Below are 17,978 nucleotides of genomic sequence, written 5' to 3'. Positions count from 1 at the left end.
GGTCTACACGCCCGGCCCGCTGCTGTGTGTCTCTGGGTAAATTGTGGTCCTATTCTGTGCCTGTATCCATGCAGGGAGTCAGGTGCATGAACTGGGTTGTGGGGCGTCCGCTGCTTAGGGGCCCTTCCCGTTCTGACCTTCCGAAAGAAACCTGCAGATTATTGAGGAACCCACATGTGTGCACTGGTGGACCTCAGTGGTCAGAGCGCCTGCTCTGTACCACATGATCATGGCGACGCAGGCCAGCCTTGGCTATATAGTGAGTTCCAGGCCAGCCTGGGTTACGTGACACTGCCCGATTTGGGAGTCCCAACCCATCTCAAGCCGAGTACACAAAATGCCACCAGAGATGCTCCACGGATGTTGTGTATATAAAAAAACCAGAAATCAAAGGTGTGGAGCCAGGCACAACTGAACCCAGCGTCGGTGTGCACTTCCCAGGACTGAGAGATAACATCTCCTGCAGACTGATTTTATGTTCAACTGGGGCATCCTGCACCGGGCCCCAGCAGCTACATAAGAATTGGTGTATCCTATCCGGGGCGGTGTAGAGCGCTGCCCACTCAAACCTGCGGCCATGGTGCAATGCTGGATGAGGACGCTAGAGGGCAGCGCAGGACCGCGAGCCGCCGTCCGCAACTGAGGACGCTCGGTGTGCAGGGGGGGCTGCAGGTGTCTGTGGGTGACGCAGGTGTCTACGAGTCACTGTACTTCACTGTAGGGGACGTCAGGTGACTAACCCACGAGCATTTGAAAAGCAGGTGATCTTCTGTGTTTGAGTGACTGTCCGGTTTGGAGCCAGGTGTCCTACATTGTGTATTTTATGCATGGTTAACTTTTAAAAATTTTTTTTGTTATTATTTTATGTTCACTGGTGTGAGGGTCGGATACCCTAGAACTGGGGTTACAGACAGTTGTGAGCTGCCATGTGGGTGCTGGGAATTGAACTCAGGACCTCTGAAAGAGCAGCCAGTGCTCTTAACCGCTGAGCAATCTCTCCTGCCCCTGGTTGACTTTTTTCTTCAGTTTTAAGCATGAATCCAGGGTCTCCCTCAAGTTAGGCAGGTTCCGCCACTGACCACGCCCCCAGCCCCTCACTGGGAGATTCTGGGCGGGGCTCTTCCATGACCACGCCTCCAGCCCCTCTGCTGGGGGTGGAATTCTTTGTGGAGCTCTACCCTGAGTTATGCCTCCAGTCCTGAGTCCTGGTTTTCTTTGCCCAGGCTGGTCTAGGATTCATTATCATCCTACCTTAACTTCCAAAATATCTGAAAGGATAGTCCCGTTTGTCCCTTGGTACTCGTTTCTAAGCTGGCTGTCACAAAGGCTTCTCTTGAAGGAGAAGCTTAGTGCTGGGAGCTGGCTCTGCCGCTGACCCCACAGGAGGCTCGCCACCGTCTGTCAACCCAGTTCCAGGGGATGTGACATCTTACCATGTCGGGGAAACACGCACATCAGGAAGGATAACTGTGGCCAAATCGTGCCCATGACAACCACACATTGGCTCTGTCAGAGCAGAGGACAAAATACAGAACGAGTGGTGTGGCCATTTACCAATAAAACTTTATTAATAAGCTGGGTGTCCGTGATCTAGGGGTGGAACTCCTCTGGCAAACTCAGTGTATGGCCAGAAGTTCTCGCTGATGAGACTAGTCCCCCACCCCCATGCGGTCACCATCCTTTGCCAATGGACACGGAGTCCATCTTGGCGGCAACAGGTAGACCCCTGCGGCTGTAGTTTGACACATGATTCTGCACAGATGAAGAATTCCTCATCCAAGCTGCTTAGGACAGTTTACTGGGTGGGGTGGTACTCACATGTTGTGTCTCCAACCCCAATACAAGTTTCTGGGTTGTTTGCTATTATTTAGTGTGCCAAGTGTATACACACATGCAGTCATTTAGCTCCTACCTTACTCCTGGCTTTTAACTCATTACGCACACATCCAGGCTTTGCAAATCCATTTCCCAGGGACCAGGCCTTGGGTTGATTCAAGGTCCCAACAGGCCTCACGGCCGGCCCTGCTCGCTGCTGAGCCAGGTGAGACGGTTCCCAGGGCGTCGAGCCCCTGTGCCCAGCCTTCCGACCTGGAACCTGGCCAGCTGGACTCAGCCTTCTGTACAAATATCCCCCGCAGAGGATGGGGGAGGGTGGGGAGGAGGAGGGCAGCCCCCCTCCCAAACCCGTTGCAGAAACCCATCCCTGCTGCTGTTTGTTCTGCTCTCGGGTAGTGGGGTCAGGACAGGGAGCCCCGGGCCACACCTCTGTGCCCTGGCCACTCCTTCTCTGTACCCCTACAGTGACCCCTCAGACCGGTCACATCTGAGCCTCAGTTTCCCCCCAAAGAGGAAGCATATTTAATAGCCTTGAGTCCAGTCTGCAGAGTGTGTATTTAGTGCCAGTTACTCTCCTGATCATCGGTTACTGGAGGCCACCTATGTGCCTGGCACGCAGGTTATTTAGGCAACTGGCATGCCAGGCTTGCCCAAACAAGGGTGCTGAAAAAGCCATACAGTAAGAATTCACTTAACCCCAGGACGTGTCAACGCCCGTCCCCACCCCTTGGTAGGACACCTGGGTGGAAGTGAGCCTCCGGCCTGCTGTAATGCATGGCAACTAAGGTGCAGGTTCAACATGCTTGTCATTCGCCGACCAGAAGTAGCAGCTGCCCCACAGTAGGACAAGCCGGGGGTGCGGGGGGACAGAAGTGAAGCCCTGGGACTGTCACACAGGAATCCAGGTGTTTCTGTACCCTGAGGACCCTGTGTGAGGCCTCAAGAGCCCCATCTCCCTCGTTCCCCAGGGTTTAAGAACCTGGAGAATGATGGTCACTGCTTCTGACACCTCTGCTTGGTCCCTCTTAACCCACGGAAAGCGAAGGCAGGGAGATCAGGAGTTCAAGGCCAGCCTGGGCCAGTTAAAGGCACAAATCTTAAAAATAAAAGTGGACTGGGGGCGTGGTCATAGTGGAGCCCCGCCTAGAATACCCAGTGATGGGCTGGGGCGTGGTCATGGTGGAGCCCCACCCACAATTCCCAGTGAGGGGTTGGGGGCGTGGTCAGGGTGGAGCCCCGCCTACAATTCCCCAGTGAGGGGCTGGGGGCGTGGTCAGTGTGGAGCCCCGCCTACAATTCCCCAGTGAGGGGCTGGGGGCGTGGTCAAGTCAGACTGGGTTTCTCAGAGCTGGGGGGTTACTTTTCCTGTGAGCAGAGCTGCGTCTTGAGCCCGCCGTGGGGTGCCATCTGTCCCTCACCCCTCAGCCTGGTGCCCGGTGGTCCCCAGAGGTGGAGCATTAAGGTCACCGTGTCTGTCCTTAGTTCACTTAGGAGTTTCAGCTTTTCCCCTCAGCCACAGCGCTTCTGGGAGTCTGAGTGACAACTTCCGCCCCTGGGGCAGCCCCCCAACTTCCTGCCGTGGCTGCTTACCCCAGTGCCAGCCCCTGCCCCGCCTGCGTCCTCCAGGACCATCGGATGTCAGGACAGTCCACACATGGGGATACTGAGGCACAGAGCGTGACTTTCGGGTGGCAGCGCCACAGGGGCTGGGGTCAGGGGAGTGAAGGACCCATGGCATCTGGCTGTCATGTCAGCACCTCCTGCCTCAGTTTCCCTATGCGGGGTGAGACGCCAGGCGGACGTGCCTGGAGCTGGCGAGGGGGGAACCCCGGAGCCGCGCTGGGCGGACCCCGGCGTGTGCGGGCAGCTCTGGGGCTGCAGGCGGCTCTGGTGCCTACGCCCAGGCGTGTGTGCCAGGCCCGCCGGGCAGCAAGGCCGGGAAGATGTGCTTGGCTCAGCTCAGCTGCCTCCTCCTTCGCTGCAGAGAAACGTGAAGAGAAGAGGGTGCAGTTCCTCTCCCGCTCCAGACACCCCCACAGCTGGAAGTTCTACTAGCTGTCTAACTCGAGTCGTCGTCCCCCCACTTTCCAGGTGGTTTAGAAAATTCCAGAGGGAGGAGGGGTCTCACAAAGGAGGTCAGAGAGTCCTCGCCTCCTGGCCCGCCCAGTTTCCACGTGCGAGCCAGGGTGATCTGCTTGCTTCAAGCAGCCAGAGCGCTGGAGAACACCCGGCCTCAGTTTCCCTATCTGCAAAAGGGAGGCAGTGGTGCTGGCGAAGTCGGGCGCACTAGCTGACACCCCTCCTCAACCACAGGGCGGATTCGGCCCAGCTTCCGCTCAGGGAGGCTCAGAGGCAGCGACCCCCAGAGTTCACGCCGTTAATCCCTGCGCAAGTGAGGGCAGCACCAGAAAAAAAGATGAAGTCGGCGACGTCGGGGGCAGCTGCCAGCGCGACCAATCAGAGGCCGCGGAGCTGCACTCTGGCCAATCAGAAGCCAGCTCAGAAGGACCCCAGCCATTAGTCTCCCCCGAGGATCCGGGTCCCGCCCCCAGGTGACAGGCATGGGGAGGAGCTCGTCCGCAGAGCTAGCCTGAGGCCGGGTTCCCCGCCAGACGCCCCGGTTCAGATTCATTCACACTCAACTCTTTGCTTTTGAGTTGAAAAGACTCACATAGCCCAGGCTGACCTCCAATTGTGTAGCCCGAGGATGACCCTCCAGCTGGGGTGATGGGACCCCCCTGCCCAGACCTGCGGGTCATCTGAGGCTGAGGACTCTGCTGGGGGACTGTAGCCGGTGATAGCTCATGCGCCCACCATTCACTCCTGAAACACGTGTGCCCACGTCTGCCTCCCCAGCCGCGAGGCTCACGTACAGGGATCTGGAATTGAAGGTCAGCCTGGGCTACACAGTGCATAGGGCAGCCTGGGCTACACAGTGGATAGGGCAACCTGGGCTAAGTGATCAGAACTTGTCCCCCAAACTGAAAGTCAATAGAGAAGGTTCCGGGAGTGCGGCTGTGGGGTGCTTGCAGCGCGTGCGCCGTTAGAAAAGTCCTTCAACCACAGAAGAGTTTGGCCTCCCACCCTGTCAGTCTTTTTGTAGTAAAGAGTTTGAAGGTCACAGGGTCTAGCCAAGTTCGAACCCCCGGCCCAGCAGTTCTTTGCTGTGCGACTTTGGTGCCATCTGTCACCCTCTCTGTAAACTTGGTCTTCGGCCCAGGCTGGCTTTGAACCTAAGCTAATCCTGCTGCCTCAGGCTTCCCAGTGCTGGGATGACAAGTGTGTGTCACGACCGGGGCATAGTTGAGAGACACAGGAATCTCCTGCCTCAGACGTGAAAATATTTACTCTCTGGTTTTTGCACAACAACGACAGAAAGTTGACTGACCTCGGAACTAATGCGCCATCATGGAGAAGGCATCTCGGTGCCCAAATGAGTTGGTATTTGAAAGACCTGGTGGCTCAGGCCTGTCACCCCAGTGCTCAGGGGGTGGAGACAGGAGGGTTGGGAATTCAGGGTCATCCTTAGCTACCCATGGAATTAAATGTGTGGTCTTATGGCTATCCTGGACTACATGAGACCCTACCTTTAATAAATACATACAGTCTGGTGGCAGTGGTGGCACACTCCTTTAATCCCAGCATTCAGGAGCAGAGACAGGCGGATCTCTGTGCGTTCAAGGCCAGCCTGGTCTACAGAGCGAGTTCCAGGACAGCCAGGCTACACAGAGAGAGACCCTGTCTCACAAAAACAAATACACAAATAAAAATGAAATATCTAAAAAGGGCTTAACAGCGAAGAAGCAAATGTGCTCTGCGGACACAGTTACCCCACCGGCCCCCGTGTACAGAGGTGCAGGCTGAGGCTAGGCTATCACCCGGGACTGTAGAGCACAGCACCCTCCACAGTGGGTGGCGGCGCCCCACGGTTGTACCCCGACTTGTTTGCCTGCGAATGGGGAGATGTCCCGCACCCGGCTGCCCTCTGCTCCGGGCACCCCACCCTGTCTGTGCCTGCTGGGATTAAAGCTCTGTAGAATCTACCTTGGCCTAGGACTCACTCTGTAGCCAAGGTTGACCTTGAACTCCTGACCCTCTGGCTTTACTTGGCGTTGGGGGGGGGGATTGAGCCAATGCTTGGCCCTCTCTGGGCCATTCTATGCTGGGGGTGTGCCCCACCTGGCCACGCCCCTACTCACCCCCTCACTGGAGGGATTCTAGGCGGGGCTCCGTCATGACCACGCCCCTGACCACGCCCCAGTCCCTCACTGGGGGATTCTATGCAGTGGCTTCTTCCTGACCACGCCCCCAACCTTGTTTTGATTCAAGCATCTTCACCCTTCCTGACCACGCACCCTGCTGCTGGTCTTGAGCTTGCCATCCTCCTGCCTCCAGCCTCATCCCTGCCTGGCTGCTCCTCCATGCCCTCTCCTCTGCTCTGGCCTCTGTCCAGAGATTGGGGATCAGACTGGGATTAGTCAAACAGGATTAGAGGTGAAAAGAGAAGGGGGCGGCTCCTAGCCATCCGGTGGAGAAGTGCCCCGCCCCCGTCCTCCCCATCAGACACCACCACCGAGCCCTAGAGATGGCAGTGCCGGTGGTGCGCTGCTGGCTTCTCCATGCTGTTCCACCTCAGGGAGGGGAACCGCCCTCTCTGAGCCCCAGGGACTCCGCTGCACGGGAGAGCGGGCTTGGAGTGGGAAGTAGGCCGGGAGTAGCGGGAACCTCCCTGGGGAAGGGATGAGGGAAGGTAACGCGTGTCAAAAGCCCTGAGCAGGTGCAACTTCTAGGTCAGGCTTCTGCCCGCAACCCGGGGCCCGGGCGAGCGGCGGCGGCGGATGCTCGGGGAGGCGCTGCGGCGAGGCGAGGTACGCGGCACTCCGATCCCCGGGGGCGGGGGCCGCCTGGCCGGAGCTGAGCCTGCAGCCCTGGCACCTGTCACTCCCCTCCACAGCCCGGAGGCTCTGGTCGGTGTCGCCTGCACGCGTGTCCGCGACCGCGAGTGTGCACGAGCGCGCGCGCGCGCGCCCGCCCGCCCGCGGGAGGCGGACTGGCGGCTGGGGATGCAGGCGCGGACGCCGGAGCAGTGGCAGCCTCGGTCTGCAGCCGAGGACCGACCGGAGCCCCGGCTGTGGGGGGGAGAGGCGGCGGGGGGCGGGCCGGGGGAGGGTCCGCGGGCGGGGCGGGCGGCTCCCCACGCGCCTCCCCACGCACCTCCCCACGCGCCTCCCCGCCGGCCGTCGCCTCGCCGCACCGCGCCATGGTACGTCTCCGCCCCCGCTCCCACTCCGCGCGGGGGGACTTTCCTGGGGCGCCGCGCGTGGGGTCGGGCGTGGGGGGGCTGCGGTTTCTGGGAAGAGGAGGGAGAAGGACGGTCCGCGTCTTCCTCCCGCCCTCCCTCCCTCGGGGGCGGAGCCGGGTCCGGGCGCCCAGGGGCCCCCGAGCGCGGCGAGGGTCCCCGGTGCGGACGGCGGGGGTGCGCGAGCGGCTCTGCCGCGCGCCCCTCGTCCTCCCGTCCCCCCAGCCCGTCCCCACCCGCGTCCGGGGCTCTCGGCGGCGGCGCGCGCAGCTTAGCGGAAAATGGCCGCTGCCCCGGTCGCCCCGCCCACCGCCGCCGCCGCAGCCCCGGCTCCGCGCTCTGGAGGCCGCCGTTCGGCGGGCGGCGCGGGTGCGCGTGCGCGCGGGAGGAGGCTCCGCGGCGGTCGGGGCGCCGCAGCCGCGTCCTTGGCTGCTCGGGAGGGGAATCCCCGCGCATTTTCGCGGCTCCTAGCATCTTCTAAATATAGATCCGCGCGGCCGAGGGCCGAGCCGGCAGTCGCCGCCCCCGGGGCTCGCACCGCGGCGCAGACGGGCGGGAGCGCACACACGGGTCCCCGCCCCGCAGCCTCGGTTTCTCATCTGCAACCCGGGAAAGGCTCTCCTGGGGACCCCCAGCCCTGTCACCGCCCTGTCTGTCGTGGGAGCCTGGCACAGGCCTGGCTGGATGGCCCCTGTGCCGCTGCAGTGTGGTGTCCCCCGGTAGTGACACCTCGGAGGGTGGAGGGTGGGCAAAGAGAGAAGCACTCTGGGAACTTTAGTTCATTCTCGAAACTTTGTTTTGGGGAAAGCTCGGGGCGTGGTCACAATGGAGCCCCAACACAGAATCCCCCAGCGAGGGGCGTGGTCAGTGATGGAGCCCCGCCTAGAATCCCAATGAGGGGCGTGGTCGGGTGGAGCCCCGCCTAGAATTCCCAGTTGGAGTCTGGGGGCGTGGTCGGGGTGGAGCCCCGCCTAGAATCCCCGGGGGGTCTGGGGGCGTGGTCGGGTGGAGCCCCGCCTAGAATCTCCAGGGGGGGTCTGGGGGCGTGACCACTGGCCTAGTCCGCAGAAGGCCTGGGGTTGGCCCTGGAAGAACCGGAATGCTACAGAAACATCCACAGGCATAGTCTGCTGTCCCTGGAGGGTCCCCATTCACCTCCCTCTTCTGCTCAGAGCCCAGTTGTAGCCATTGTGCAAGTCACACAGTCGGTCCTTTATAAAGGATCCGGGCAGACATGTATTCTTTTAAAGCTGCCTGTCTTCCTGGCGGCTCTCAGGCGTAGGCAGCAGATCCGGAGGAGCTCAAGGCCGGCCTGGGCTACAAGTGACCCTGTCTGAGAAAACCCAACACAAAAAGAAAGTGAAACTCCTCTTTGGGGTTGAGTTCTAAGGCCGGTCTGCAGCTGTGGGTCTCAAACAGGGGGGCTGCCCTGGGACTTGTCACTGCCGCTTGGAGCGCTTGGAAGTCAGGGAGTCTGAAACACCCTGTCCCAAACTCCACAGGGCTGAGTTGGCGACCTACCCGGGTGGCCCTTGGAGGCGTCTCCAGAGAACAACCACCTTCCCCAGCTATTCCAGGTTGTCACCTGAGTGGGCTATGGAATGTTTGCCCCTGTTCAGTTGTTGGTGTTAAGGTTCTTTCATTTATTGCTTTTTTTTTCTTTTAATTTTTTGTATTTTCAGACAAGGTCTCATTATGTAGCTCTGTCTGAGCTGGAAATTCACTATGTAAACCAGGCTGGCCTTGAACTCACAGAGAACTGTCTGCTTCTGTCTCCTGAGGGGAATTAAAGGTGTGCGCCCCCATACCCACCCAGCTTGCTGTTAAGGTTCACATTGGTGGTCACCCCCTCTCAGTGCCTCTGTTAGGAACAACAACAAATGTATTTTTTTTCTAAGATAGCATCAGAATGTGTAGACCAGGCTAGCCTAGAACCCAAAAAGATCCGCCTGCCTCTACCACCTGAGTGTTGGGATTGAAGGTGTGTGCCACCACCGCCTGGCTTAATTTTTATATTTAGTTTCTATTTCTATTCTTGTGCAGTAGAGGCCAGGAGGGACGCGGGGTGTCCTAGAACCGGACTGACTTCCACGTGGGCCCTAGGAGAGCAGCTCTTGCTGCTAGGCTGTCTCTCTGGTCACCTCACTTTTTGTTTTTAACAAATGAGTCATGCACTATGGAGGTACAGTCTAGTGTCCACCTGAGCTGCCCGCCACGCCCTCGGCATACTGCCCCCTCACTGCAGGTTGTCTCCACAGCCCAGGGCGTTAGCCACCCTCGGGACGGAGCCACACCCCCACACTGCATGTGTGTTGAACCTACTGTGTGCAGTCCCCCGTATGGGGAGGTGCCCAGGATGAGCTCACTCAAGCCCAGGCTTTTACATCCATCCACTCTCTGTGATGGGTTGGCCGGTGTTTGTGGGTGCCCCTCATGTGTTGGCTGTTGTTGGGGTCACGGTGACCAGGTGACCCGCTCTGTCCCCAACATTCCTGGGAACTGCCATCCCAGCCAGTGGCTTCCTTCTTTGGGTCTCAGTTTCCTTGGTGTGACATTGATAAGGGCTCAAAGCCTCTTCTTAGGGTCCCCCTGCCGGTCTCCAGTCATGCTGAGCCTGCGCCTGCTGCATCCCTAGCCCTTGGGTCCTGGAAGAGAAATGGCTGAGAATGTCCCGGTCTTGTAAAAGCGCTGTGGACGCAGGGGCCTGGCTTGGCCAAATGTCTCCTTCGGAAAGGTGGCCTCTGGCTGGGCATCCCAGGAGGGTCAGCTACAGAGTGAGTTCAAGGCTAGCCTGGGCTACATGAGACTCTGTCTTGGAAGTAGAAATACTGGAGGGAAAAATGTGAAATTGGAGTGGGACTTCCTTGTGCCTCAATTTCCCCATATATGAAATGGGCAGCCTTAGACAGGCGGTGGTGGTGCACACCTTTAATCCCAGTACTCAGGAGGCAGAGGCAGAGGCAGTTGGATCTCTGTGAGTTCAAGACCAGCCTGATCTACAAGAGCTAGTTCCAGGACAGGCTCCAAAGAAATCCTGTTTACAGAGAAACCCTGTCTCAAAAAAGAAAAAAGAAATGGGCAACATAGACACTAAGCTAAGCTTGGGGCCTGGCTGCTGGGAGCCCAGGTGGCCCAGGTTATGCCACTTGCCCTTTAGCAAGCAATAGTTTCAGCGTCTAGCCTGGGGTCCTGCAGGGCACCTTCCCTGGGGACCCCCAACTACCTCCAGGCCACTTGCTAGCCGTTTAAGGGGAGACCCCCACCCTGCTCCCCTCTTCCCGGCTGTCACTGGCTGGCTTGGGGACACAAGTGCAGTATGGGGCAGTGGGGGGCACAGGTGGGGTGTAGGGGGCATCTGGGGCACAGGTGGGGTGTAGGGGGCAGCTGGGGCACAGGTGGGGTGTAGGGGGCAGCTGGGGCACAGGTGGGGTGTAGGAGGCATCTGGGGCACAGGTGGGGTGTAGGGGGCAGCTGGGGCACAGGTGGGGCATAGGGGGCATCTGGGGCACAGGTGGGGTGTAGGGGGCAGCTGGGGCACAGGTGGGGTGTAGGAGGCATCTGGGGCACAGGTGGGGTGTAGGGGGCAGCTGGGGCACAGGTGGGGCATAGGGGGCATCTGGGGCACAGGTGGGGTGTAGGGGGCAGCTGGGGCACAGGTGGGGTGTAGGGGGCAGCTGGGGCACAGGTGGGGCGTAGGGGGCATCTGGGGCACAGGTGGGGCATAGGGGGCATCTGGGGCACAGGTGGGGTGTAGGGGGCAGCTGGGGCACAGGTGGGGTGTAGGGGGCAGCTGGGGCACAGGTGGGGCATAGGGGGCATCTGGGGCACAGGTGGGGTGTAGGGGGCAGCTGGGGCACAGGTGGGGTGTAGGGGGCATCTGGGGCACAGGGGTATGGGAGGCAGCTGGGGCACAGGTGGGGTTTGGGGAGCAGCTGGAGTATGGGTGGGATGTGGGGGGCAGCTGGGGCACAGGTGGGGCATAGGGGGCATCTGGGGCACAGGTGGGGTGTAGGGGGCAGTTGGGGCACAGGGGTATGGGAGGCAGCTGGGGCACAGGTGGGGCATAGGGGGCAGCTAGGGCACAGGTGGGGTGTAGGGGGCAGCTGGGGTATGGGGCACAGGTGGGGTTTAGGGGGCATCTGGGCCACAGGGGTATGGGAGGCAGCTGGGGCACAGGTGGAGTATGGGGGGCAGCTGGGCACAGGTGGGGCGTGGGGGCATCTGGGGCATGGGTGGGGCATAGGGGGCAGCTGGGGCATAGGTGGGGTGTAGGGGGCAGCTGGGGCATAGGTGGGGTGTAGGGGGCAGCTGGGGCATAGGTGGGGTGTAGGGGGCAGCTGGGGCACAGGTCGGGTGTGGGAGGCAGATGGAGTGCAGGGGGCATACGGAGGCACAGGTTCGGGGGGAGCCGGGATTCAACCCCATCTTGCCCTGAACCCGGTTGCTGTGTCCTTACAACCCGAGCGCAGATGCACAGATTTGGGGGGACAGGACTAGGGGGTCCGCAGGCTACAGTTTGTTTGTTTGCTGTCGGCGATTTCTTTGAAAGTTGGATGCGGGCGACTGAGAGGGAGCGGGGGCGGGCGGGAGGCGGCGCGGGGCGGAGAGGACGGCGGAGGGAGGAGCGGGAGGAGCGGCTGCAAAAATGACTCAGTAAGTTCGGCGGCCGCTCGGCCTCTGCGCCTCCGGTGCCAGCGCCCCGGGATGTATTCCTCCCCGCTCTGCCTGACCCAGGTACGCACCCCGCGCCCGCTCGGCCCCTGCCCGCACCCCGGCTCCTCCTGGAACCGCAATTTTGCAGACTGGAACCTCCCCTCCGCAGCGGGGGTGGGAAAAAAAAAAGGCGCGCGCGTCTTCCTTACCCACCCCCTTCCAGGCCAGGATGTTCCTGGCATGGACCTGGGGTGCGGGCAGCTCTTGATATAGGGGATCCCCTCCCCATTAAGCTTGGATGTGCACTTGAAACCTCGTATTCTGGACCCCCACTTTGATTTGAATTCCCTAACTGTTCTTGGGACTCTCCCATCCTTCCCCTCCTGGCTGGATGTGTGGGGGAGCTGGCGTCCTCCCCACAGCCCTCACCCTTTGCCCCCAGGAAGCCTGGGGTCCTCTCCAGATGGAGAAACTAAGTGGGTATCTGCAGAAAGCCCCCTCCCACCCGTGGGACAGATCTTAGGGTTCCATGCTGTACCCATGGGTTCAGTGACTGTGCGGGAACGGGACCCCGGCTGTTGTTCGCGGGTCCCCAGTTTCCCAGGTGGCCCCCCCCAACTGGCCGTGGCCCCCTCCATTTCAGGCCCACGTGCGCGCGCGGGGGGGAGGGGCACACGAAGTTGGCGCGCGGGGGGGAGGGGCGGCCTTGCCAGTGTCCGTCGCGGGTCCCCCCTTCCCTGGCTCAGCTCCCCCAGCTCTGCATTGATTCTTGAATTATTGAGCTGAGCAGTCGCTACCAGGCGGCTGGCGGGAGGAGCAGAGGCTGGGGCTGGAGGAGGAGGAGGAGGAGGAGGTAGAGGCAGGGGACTGGCCCACACTGTGGGCTGCGGACTAGGTGACCAGGCCAGCACCTGCCCCACTGCTCCCCTCTGTCTGGGTTCCAGCATCTGAGGGGATGGGAGGAGGGGGCATATCCATCCTGCCAGAGACCCCTCCAAGGAGCCCCCTGTCTCTGTCCCCTCTGGGATCCCAGGCCTTCTTCCTTTTCCGACTCTACAGCCCTCTTCTGATTTTTTTTTTCTGTATGACTCCGGGGCCTCCCCGAGAGAGAGAGAGAGAGAGAGAGAGAGAGAGAGAGAGAGAGAGAGAGAGAGAGAGAGAGATCTCCAAACTGTTAAGTGCGATGCTGGAGGTTTGTGATTGTCCAGTGTCCTGAGAAGTTTGTAGGGGACTCGGTTGTTTTCGCCAGGGAAGGCCCAGGTGGATGGTTTCAAGAACAAGTTCTCTGGGGTCCCCTGTTCCTGCCAGGTTCTACTTGGCAGGTAGAGTTCTTCAGTCCCCAGGGGAGGCCCCTGGATTGAGGGAACCCCAGCCTGCCCTACCTAGGGTTCCCTGGTGACCTTGGTTAAATGCCTGCCCCTCCGCAGACCTCAGCTTCTATTTCAAGCCAGATTTGGGGAGGGGGCACCCCTACAGCCTAGGGCAGGCATCACTTGGTTGCTGGCCAGACCGACAGTTGGGATGGGATTGCTGTGTGTCCCCGGGCAGACTCTGAGGTCTCTGTGTTGACCGTTGGGCTTGGTGGCTGAGAAGCCTGAGGTAGACGTGGCTGGCTGGAAGGCCGCCTGGGCACGTGGAATTCCCCATCCTGGCCTTCTGGAGTCCGGCCTGTGTCCAGGTTGCTGCTGGGAGCTGGGGGTGGGGGCAACCCCAGTGCTGGCTCCTGCCCAGGGAACTTGCAGTGTGGCCTTGGCCTCAGTTTCCCTTGTAGGAGGGTGTGGGTTGGACAGGGGTGGAGGGGCAGCCTCGGGTAGCAGGCGAGAGAGGAGAGGACAGAGGCAGAACAAGATGGAGGGTATCCCAGGCTGCTTTGGGTTTGGGGTCCCCCAGCCCTATGATCTCACTCACTACTCTCCTACTCTGGGGGGACACTGGGACTTCCCAGAGTCCCCTGAGCCCCAAGTGTGGCCTCTCCCTCTCCACCCAAGCCCAGTCTCAGAAGGACCCCAGAAGCAATGCTGCAGTCCCCCGAGCCCCCTGTCTCGCGGCCCTTCCCCCACACACCACTCTCCGTGTCTGCCTTGACCTGTCTCTGCCTCTCTGTGTCTCCCTGTCTATGTCTCTGTCTCTCCTCACTCAGCCCTCTGAATCGGCTAATTTTAAGCCAGGGTTCAGCCTGAAATAACTCCTTTCTGATCTAACCGGATCCTACCGGGATCCTGACCCGGGGCGGGGTTGGCCCTGATGTCAGCCCTGGTGCCAGGGCTACCAGGTGCCCGGGAGGATTCTGGGAGCCCCCGTGGGTCCCCTGTCCCGCCTGTCACTCTGGGCAGTGACTCAGGCCCCTTTTCACTTTTACTCTCTGGAGGAATCAGCCGTTACTTCCATGAATCCCGAGCTGAGGCGGCCTCCCCCTCCTCCTCCCTCCCTCCCTCCCGCCCTCCCTCCCCACGTTAGTTATTCCGGGTTTGGGGCCAAATCCCTGTTGGCTGAGGTTGAGGATTCCCTGGGCCTGGGCTGAGGCCACCTCCCTCCTTCATTCATTCCCTCCTCATGGCTTCGCTCTCTCTGCTGCCATCCTGGCAGTGGGGAAACTGAGGCAGCACACGGCACCTGACAATCAGGGTTCCGTCCCAGAGGGGGTTGGGGGCGTCAGAGAGGTTGAAAACCGGCCCGGTACAGCACGGCATGGGCTCGGTTCCAGTGTGTCCCCGAGTGGACTCCGGCGATAGCGCCGTCCCCGTCCCCGCCGCCCCCTCCTCGCTGCAGAGAAGGTGCCTCTGCCTGGGCCGAGGCCTGTAAATCAGGGTGCTGGATTCTGGCGAGTCAGCGTTCTGGCCTCTCCCGCTGCAGTCGCTGCTCCCTCTCCGGCTCTTCCTGCCGCCCTGCACCAGACACGGGAGCCTCCCGCTCCTTCCTGTCCCCTCCCGCAGAACTCCGTGCAGCCCCCCTCCTCCCGGGTACACAGGGACCCGCCGCCACCGGTCAGATGATTTACCCCCATCCCCGTATCCCCAGAAATGCAGGAATGGGAGCCCCTCACATCAGCCCAGAATCCCGGTGACATATGGCCTCAGTTTTTTTTGGAGGGGGTATTTCTTATGTACTAGGGCATGACACACAGTAGGAGCTCAATAAGTGCTATCAAGCATAGGTGAAGGCACACAGTAGGCATTCTATAAACGTTCATTGCTTAGTAAATGGCTGTTAGTGTGTCATCTCACACAGAACAGGGGAGACAGGATAGTGTCCCCTGCAGACAGCCACACCCATCGTCCAGAGCTAGGTATACAGTAAGCACCTAATAAATGCTGCTGCCCAGGCCCGTGGCTTGGCCGGTAGGCATTTCATAGCTTCCCTTCACCCTGTCAGTTAAGTGACACAGACTTGAGGTGAGTGAAGGCACACAGTGGTGACCCCCAAATGTTAGGGCACATGTGGAGGTCAGAGGTCACCCATAGGCAGAATTTGAACTCTGGTCCCGGTGCTTCCACACTGGCAACCCCCCACACACACATATACACTCACAACTCAGTCTTAAGTCTGACCAGCCCCTGGCAGCTGCAGGGTTTGATAAGTTAGGGTGCCTGTGTGGGGTGAATTGGAAGAAGGCAGGTAATATAAGATTCACCAGGTATGGTGGCACGCACCTGTGACTTTGGTACTCAGGAGTCTGAGGCAGGGGGATTATCATGAGTTTGTGACTTCAGACCGAGTAGAGGATCCACAGGGAGCTGTGTGAGCGTGGGGACGGGGCATAGCCCTCCCTGTCTTCCCCACTCCTCTACAACCAATGCTCCACGCAGGACCTCTGCACTGGCTGAGCCCTCGCCGTACCAGGCTGGCAGAGAGTCCCCTGGGGGCTTGGTGAGAGCTTGCCACAGGCCCCACGCTCTGAGTGCAGATCAGGAATCTGGAGTGTGGGGGTAGACATGGCAGGTTCTCGGAGCTGCGTGGTCACTTGTGTGAGGAGGACTGTGGGTTCAGATGGCCCTGGACCCCCCAATTCAGAGGGGAGGGTGGGAGTCAGTGCAGGGGCCCGGTCGTGGGAGCGGTCTTGTCTGACACCCTCCTTGGCTGGGAACGAGGGTGGCCACATTGAAGCTCGAGAGAAAAGCCGCATGAAGGGGGCACTGGGGACAGGGCGTCGGGACTGTGGAGGCATCGCCGGGCTCTTGTGCAGGTGTCCTGGCTTTGGCTGGTCTCGTGGGACAGAGAGCTGGGCCTGCCTGGCCAGCAAGGACAGGGAGCATGACCAGCAGGTCTGTGACCCAGTCACTGCTGTTTACCCTCCTACCTTGCTGACCAGCCGGGGCCACAGTGACTGTGCTGTGGGTGCCCACCGTGGCCTCCCCTGGGTGGAGCCTAGAGGGCAGAAACAAATGGGACCCGGTGACAGGGGTGCTCAGGGTGGATTGGATCTGGGTCGCAAAGCCCCCACTGGCCTCCACCCACCCAGTTACTGTACCCACTGGCCCCCACGCTGCCGCCCAAGCCCCTCCACCCCCGCTGAGGTCTGTGTGACCTGGTTCCTGCCTGTCTCTGATTTCACAGGTCAGTTACCATCCTGACCCACGAAGAGGCTCCATGAGCCTAGCCCAGTCCCCCATCTTCTCCCCAGACTCGCAGCCAGCATGGGGGAGGGCAGGAGCACCCCCCCCGAGGTCCAGGCCACAGCTGTTCAGTGACTCACACCTCACAGGACATTGGCCTGGGGGACGGGGTGGCCCGGCCTGGCCTCCTCTGTCACACCCGCTATTTTCAGAGGTTTGGTAATAGGTGGCATTTGGCATCCTGGCTCTGGGGTGCGGGGCAGATGTGGTCTTGGGGGGGGGTGAGCCTGCTCAATGAACTGGGGGTTCCAGAGGAGACCTCCTGATTCAGAACTGTCATCAGAAGAAACAGACCAGCCACCTGTGGCCTGTCTACTTGAGGCCAGTGGGGACCTCAGGCGGATCTTGGCAAGGTCTGAGCCTCAGTTTCCCCATCATGCCACAGGTAGCGGAGCTCTGGGGGTGCTCCCCTCCACGTGATTATGTGGCTCCCGTCCCAGATGTCGCTATCCCCCCAGCAGAGAGACAGAATTTTATCTTCCCTCACATCCCCTGTAACACTGAGGGTCCTCTCGGTTTTTCCTGGTGGACACTGCCAGCCTCAGGATGACCCCTCCCATTCAGGGAAAGACACCCCGTGCTGCTCCCAGGGTGGCAGAGGAAGTCTGAGCCCCCCCCCCATCTCATTGGGGACACACCCGGACCTGCGGCTCCCGCATGGTTTGGGCGCTCCTGTGCAGCTGGGGACCCCTGTGGCTGGCATTTGGGGACACTTTGTGTCAATAAAGCTTTATTGTAAGCCACCTGTGCTGTCGCATTTCCCTGGCACACATCAAGGCACTGGCCTCAATCTTGGACAGTTCTCTTCCCAGAACCTCATCTTCCCATAGGGGACATGAGTATCCCCGGTGTCCCAGCTCCGTCGTTTACTGGGAGCTCTGGTTGCCTGTCTAGGGCTTCATCTCTAGACCCCCCCTCCATCTGTGGTGGGACAGTCTGGGCCTCAGTTTCCCCACCTGGGCAGTGGCTCCGAGTGTACCCGGCCTCAGTTATCCCGCCTTTCCGCAGGATGAGTTCCACCCGTTCATCGAGGCGCTGTTGCCGCACGTGCGCGCCTTCGCCTACACGTGGTTCAACCTGCAGGCGCGGAAGCGCAAGTACTTCAAGAAGCACGAGAAGCGCATGTCCAAGGACGAGGAGCGCGCGGTGAAGGACGAGCTCCTGGGCGAGAAGGCCGAGGTGAAGCAGAAGTGGGCGTCCCGGCTGCTGGCCAAGCTGCGCAAGGACATCCGGCCCGAGTGCCGCGAAGACTTCGTGCTGGCTGTGACCGGCAAAAAGGCACCAGGCTGCGTGCTGTCCAACCCTGACCAGAAGGGCAAGATGCGGCGCATTGACTGCCTGCGCCAGGCTGACAAGGTGTGGCGCCTGGACCTGGTCATGGTCATCCTGTTCAAAGGCATCCCGCTGGAAAGCACGGACGGCGAGCGGCTGGTAAAGGCGGCCGCGTGCGCGCACCCGGTGCTGTGCGTGCAGCCACACCACATCGGCGTGGCCGTCAAGGAGCTGGACCTGTACCTGGCATACTTCGTGCGTGAGCGTGGTAAGTGTGGGGGGCACACGTGGGGCATGGGGGCATG

At 60.6% G+C, this 17,978-nt stretch overlaps 1 protein-coding gene across 3 annotated transcripts in view; it reads left to right on the top strand.

Annotated features, from left to right (window-relative positions):
- The first annotated feature begins 7,005 nt into the window (after positions 1–7,005).
- LOC130875443 (nuclear factor 1 C-type) overlaps positions 7,006–17,978 on the top strand; it is a 29,716-nt gene continuing 18,743 nt past the window's right edge. For 2 of the 3 annotated variants that reach the window (XM_057771232.1, XM_057771234.1), the window contains exons 1-2: positions 11,763–11,869; positions 17,410–17,941. In XM_057771232.1, coding sequence (XP_057627215.1) covers positions 11,840–11,869; positions 17,410–17,941 — 562 coding nt within the window. In that variant the 5' untranslated portion in view covers positions 11,763–11,839. Of the gene's footprint in view, positions 7,100–11,762; positions 11,870–17,409; positions 17,942–17,978 lie in introns of those variants that run through there. The other variant, XM_057771233.1, reaches the window with a different exon arrangement.

The sequence above is a fragment of the Chionomys nivalis genome, chromosome 6, assembly GCF_950005125.1.
Source record: "Chionomys nivalis chromosome 6, mChiNiv1.1, whole genome shotgun sequence".
Lineage (NCBI taxonomy): Eukaryota > Metazoa > Chordata > Mammalia > Rodentia > Cricetidae > Chionomys > Chionomys nivalis.
This window is presented reverse-complemented; position numbering and strand designations above follow the sequence as displayed.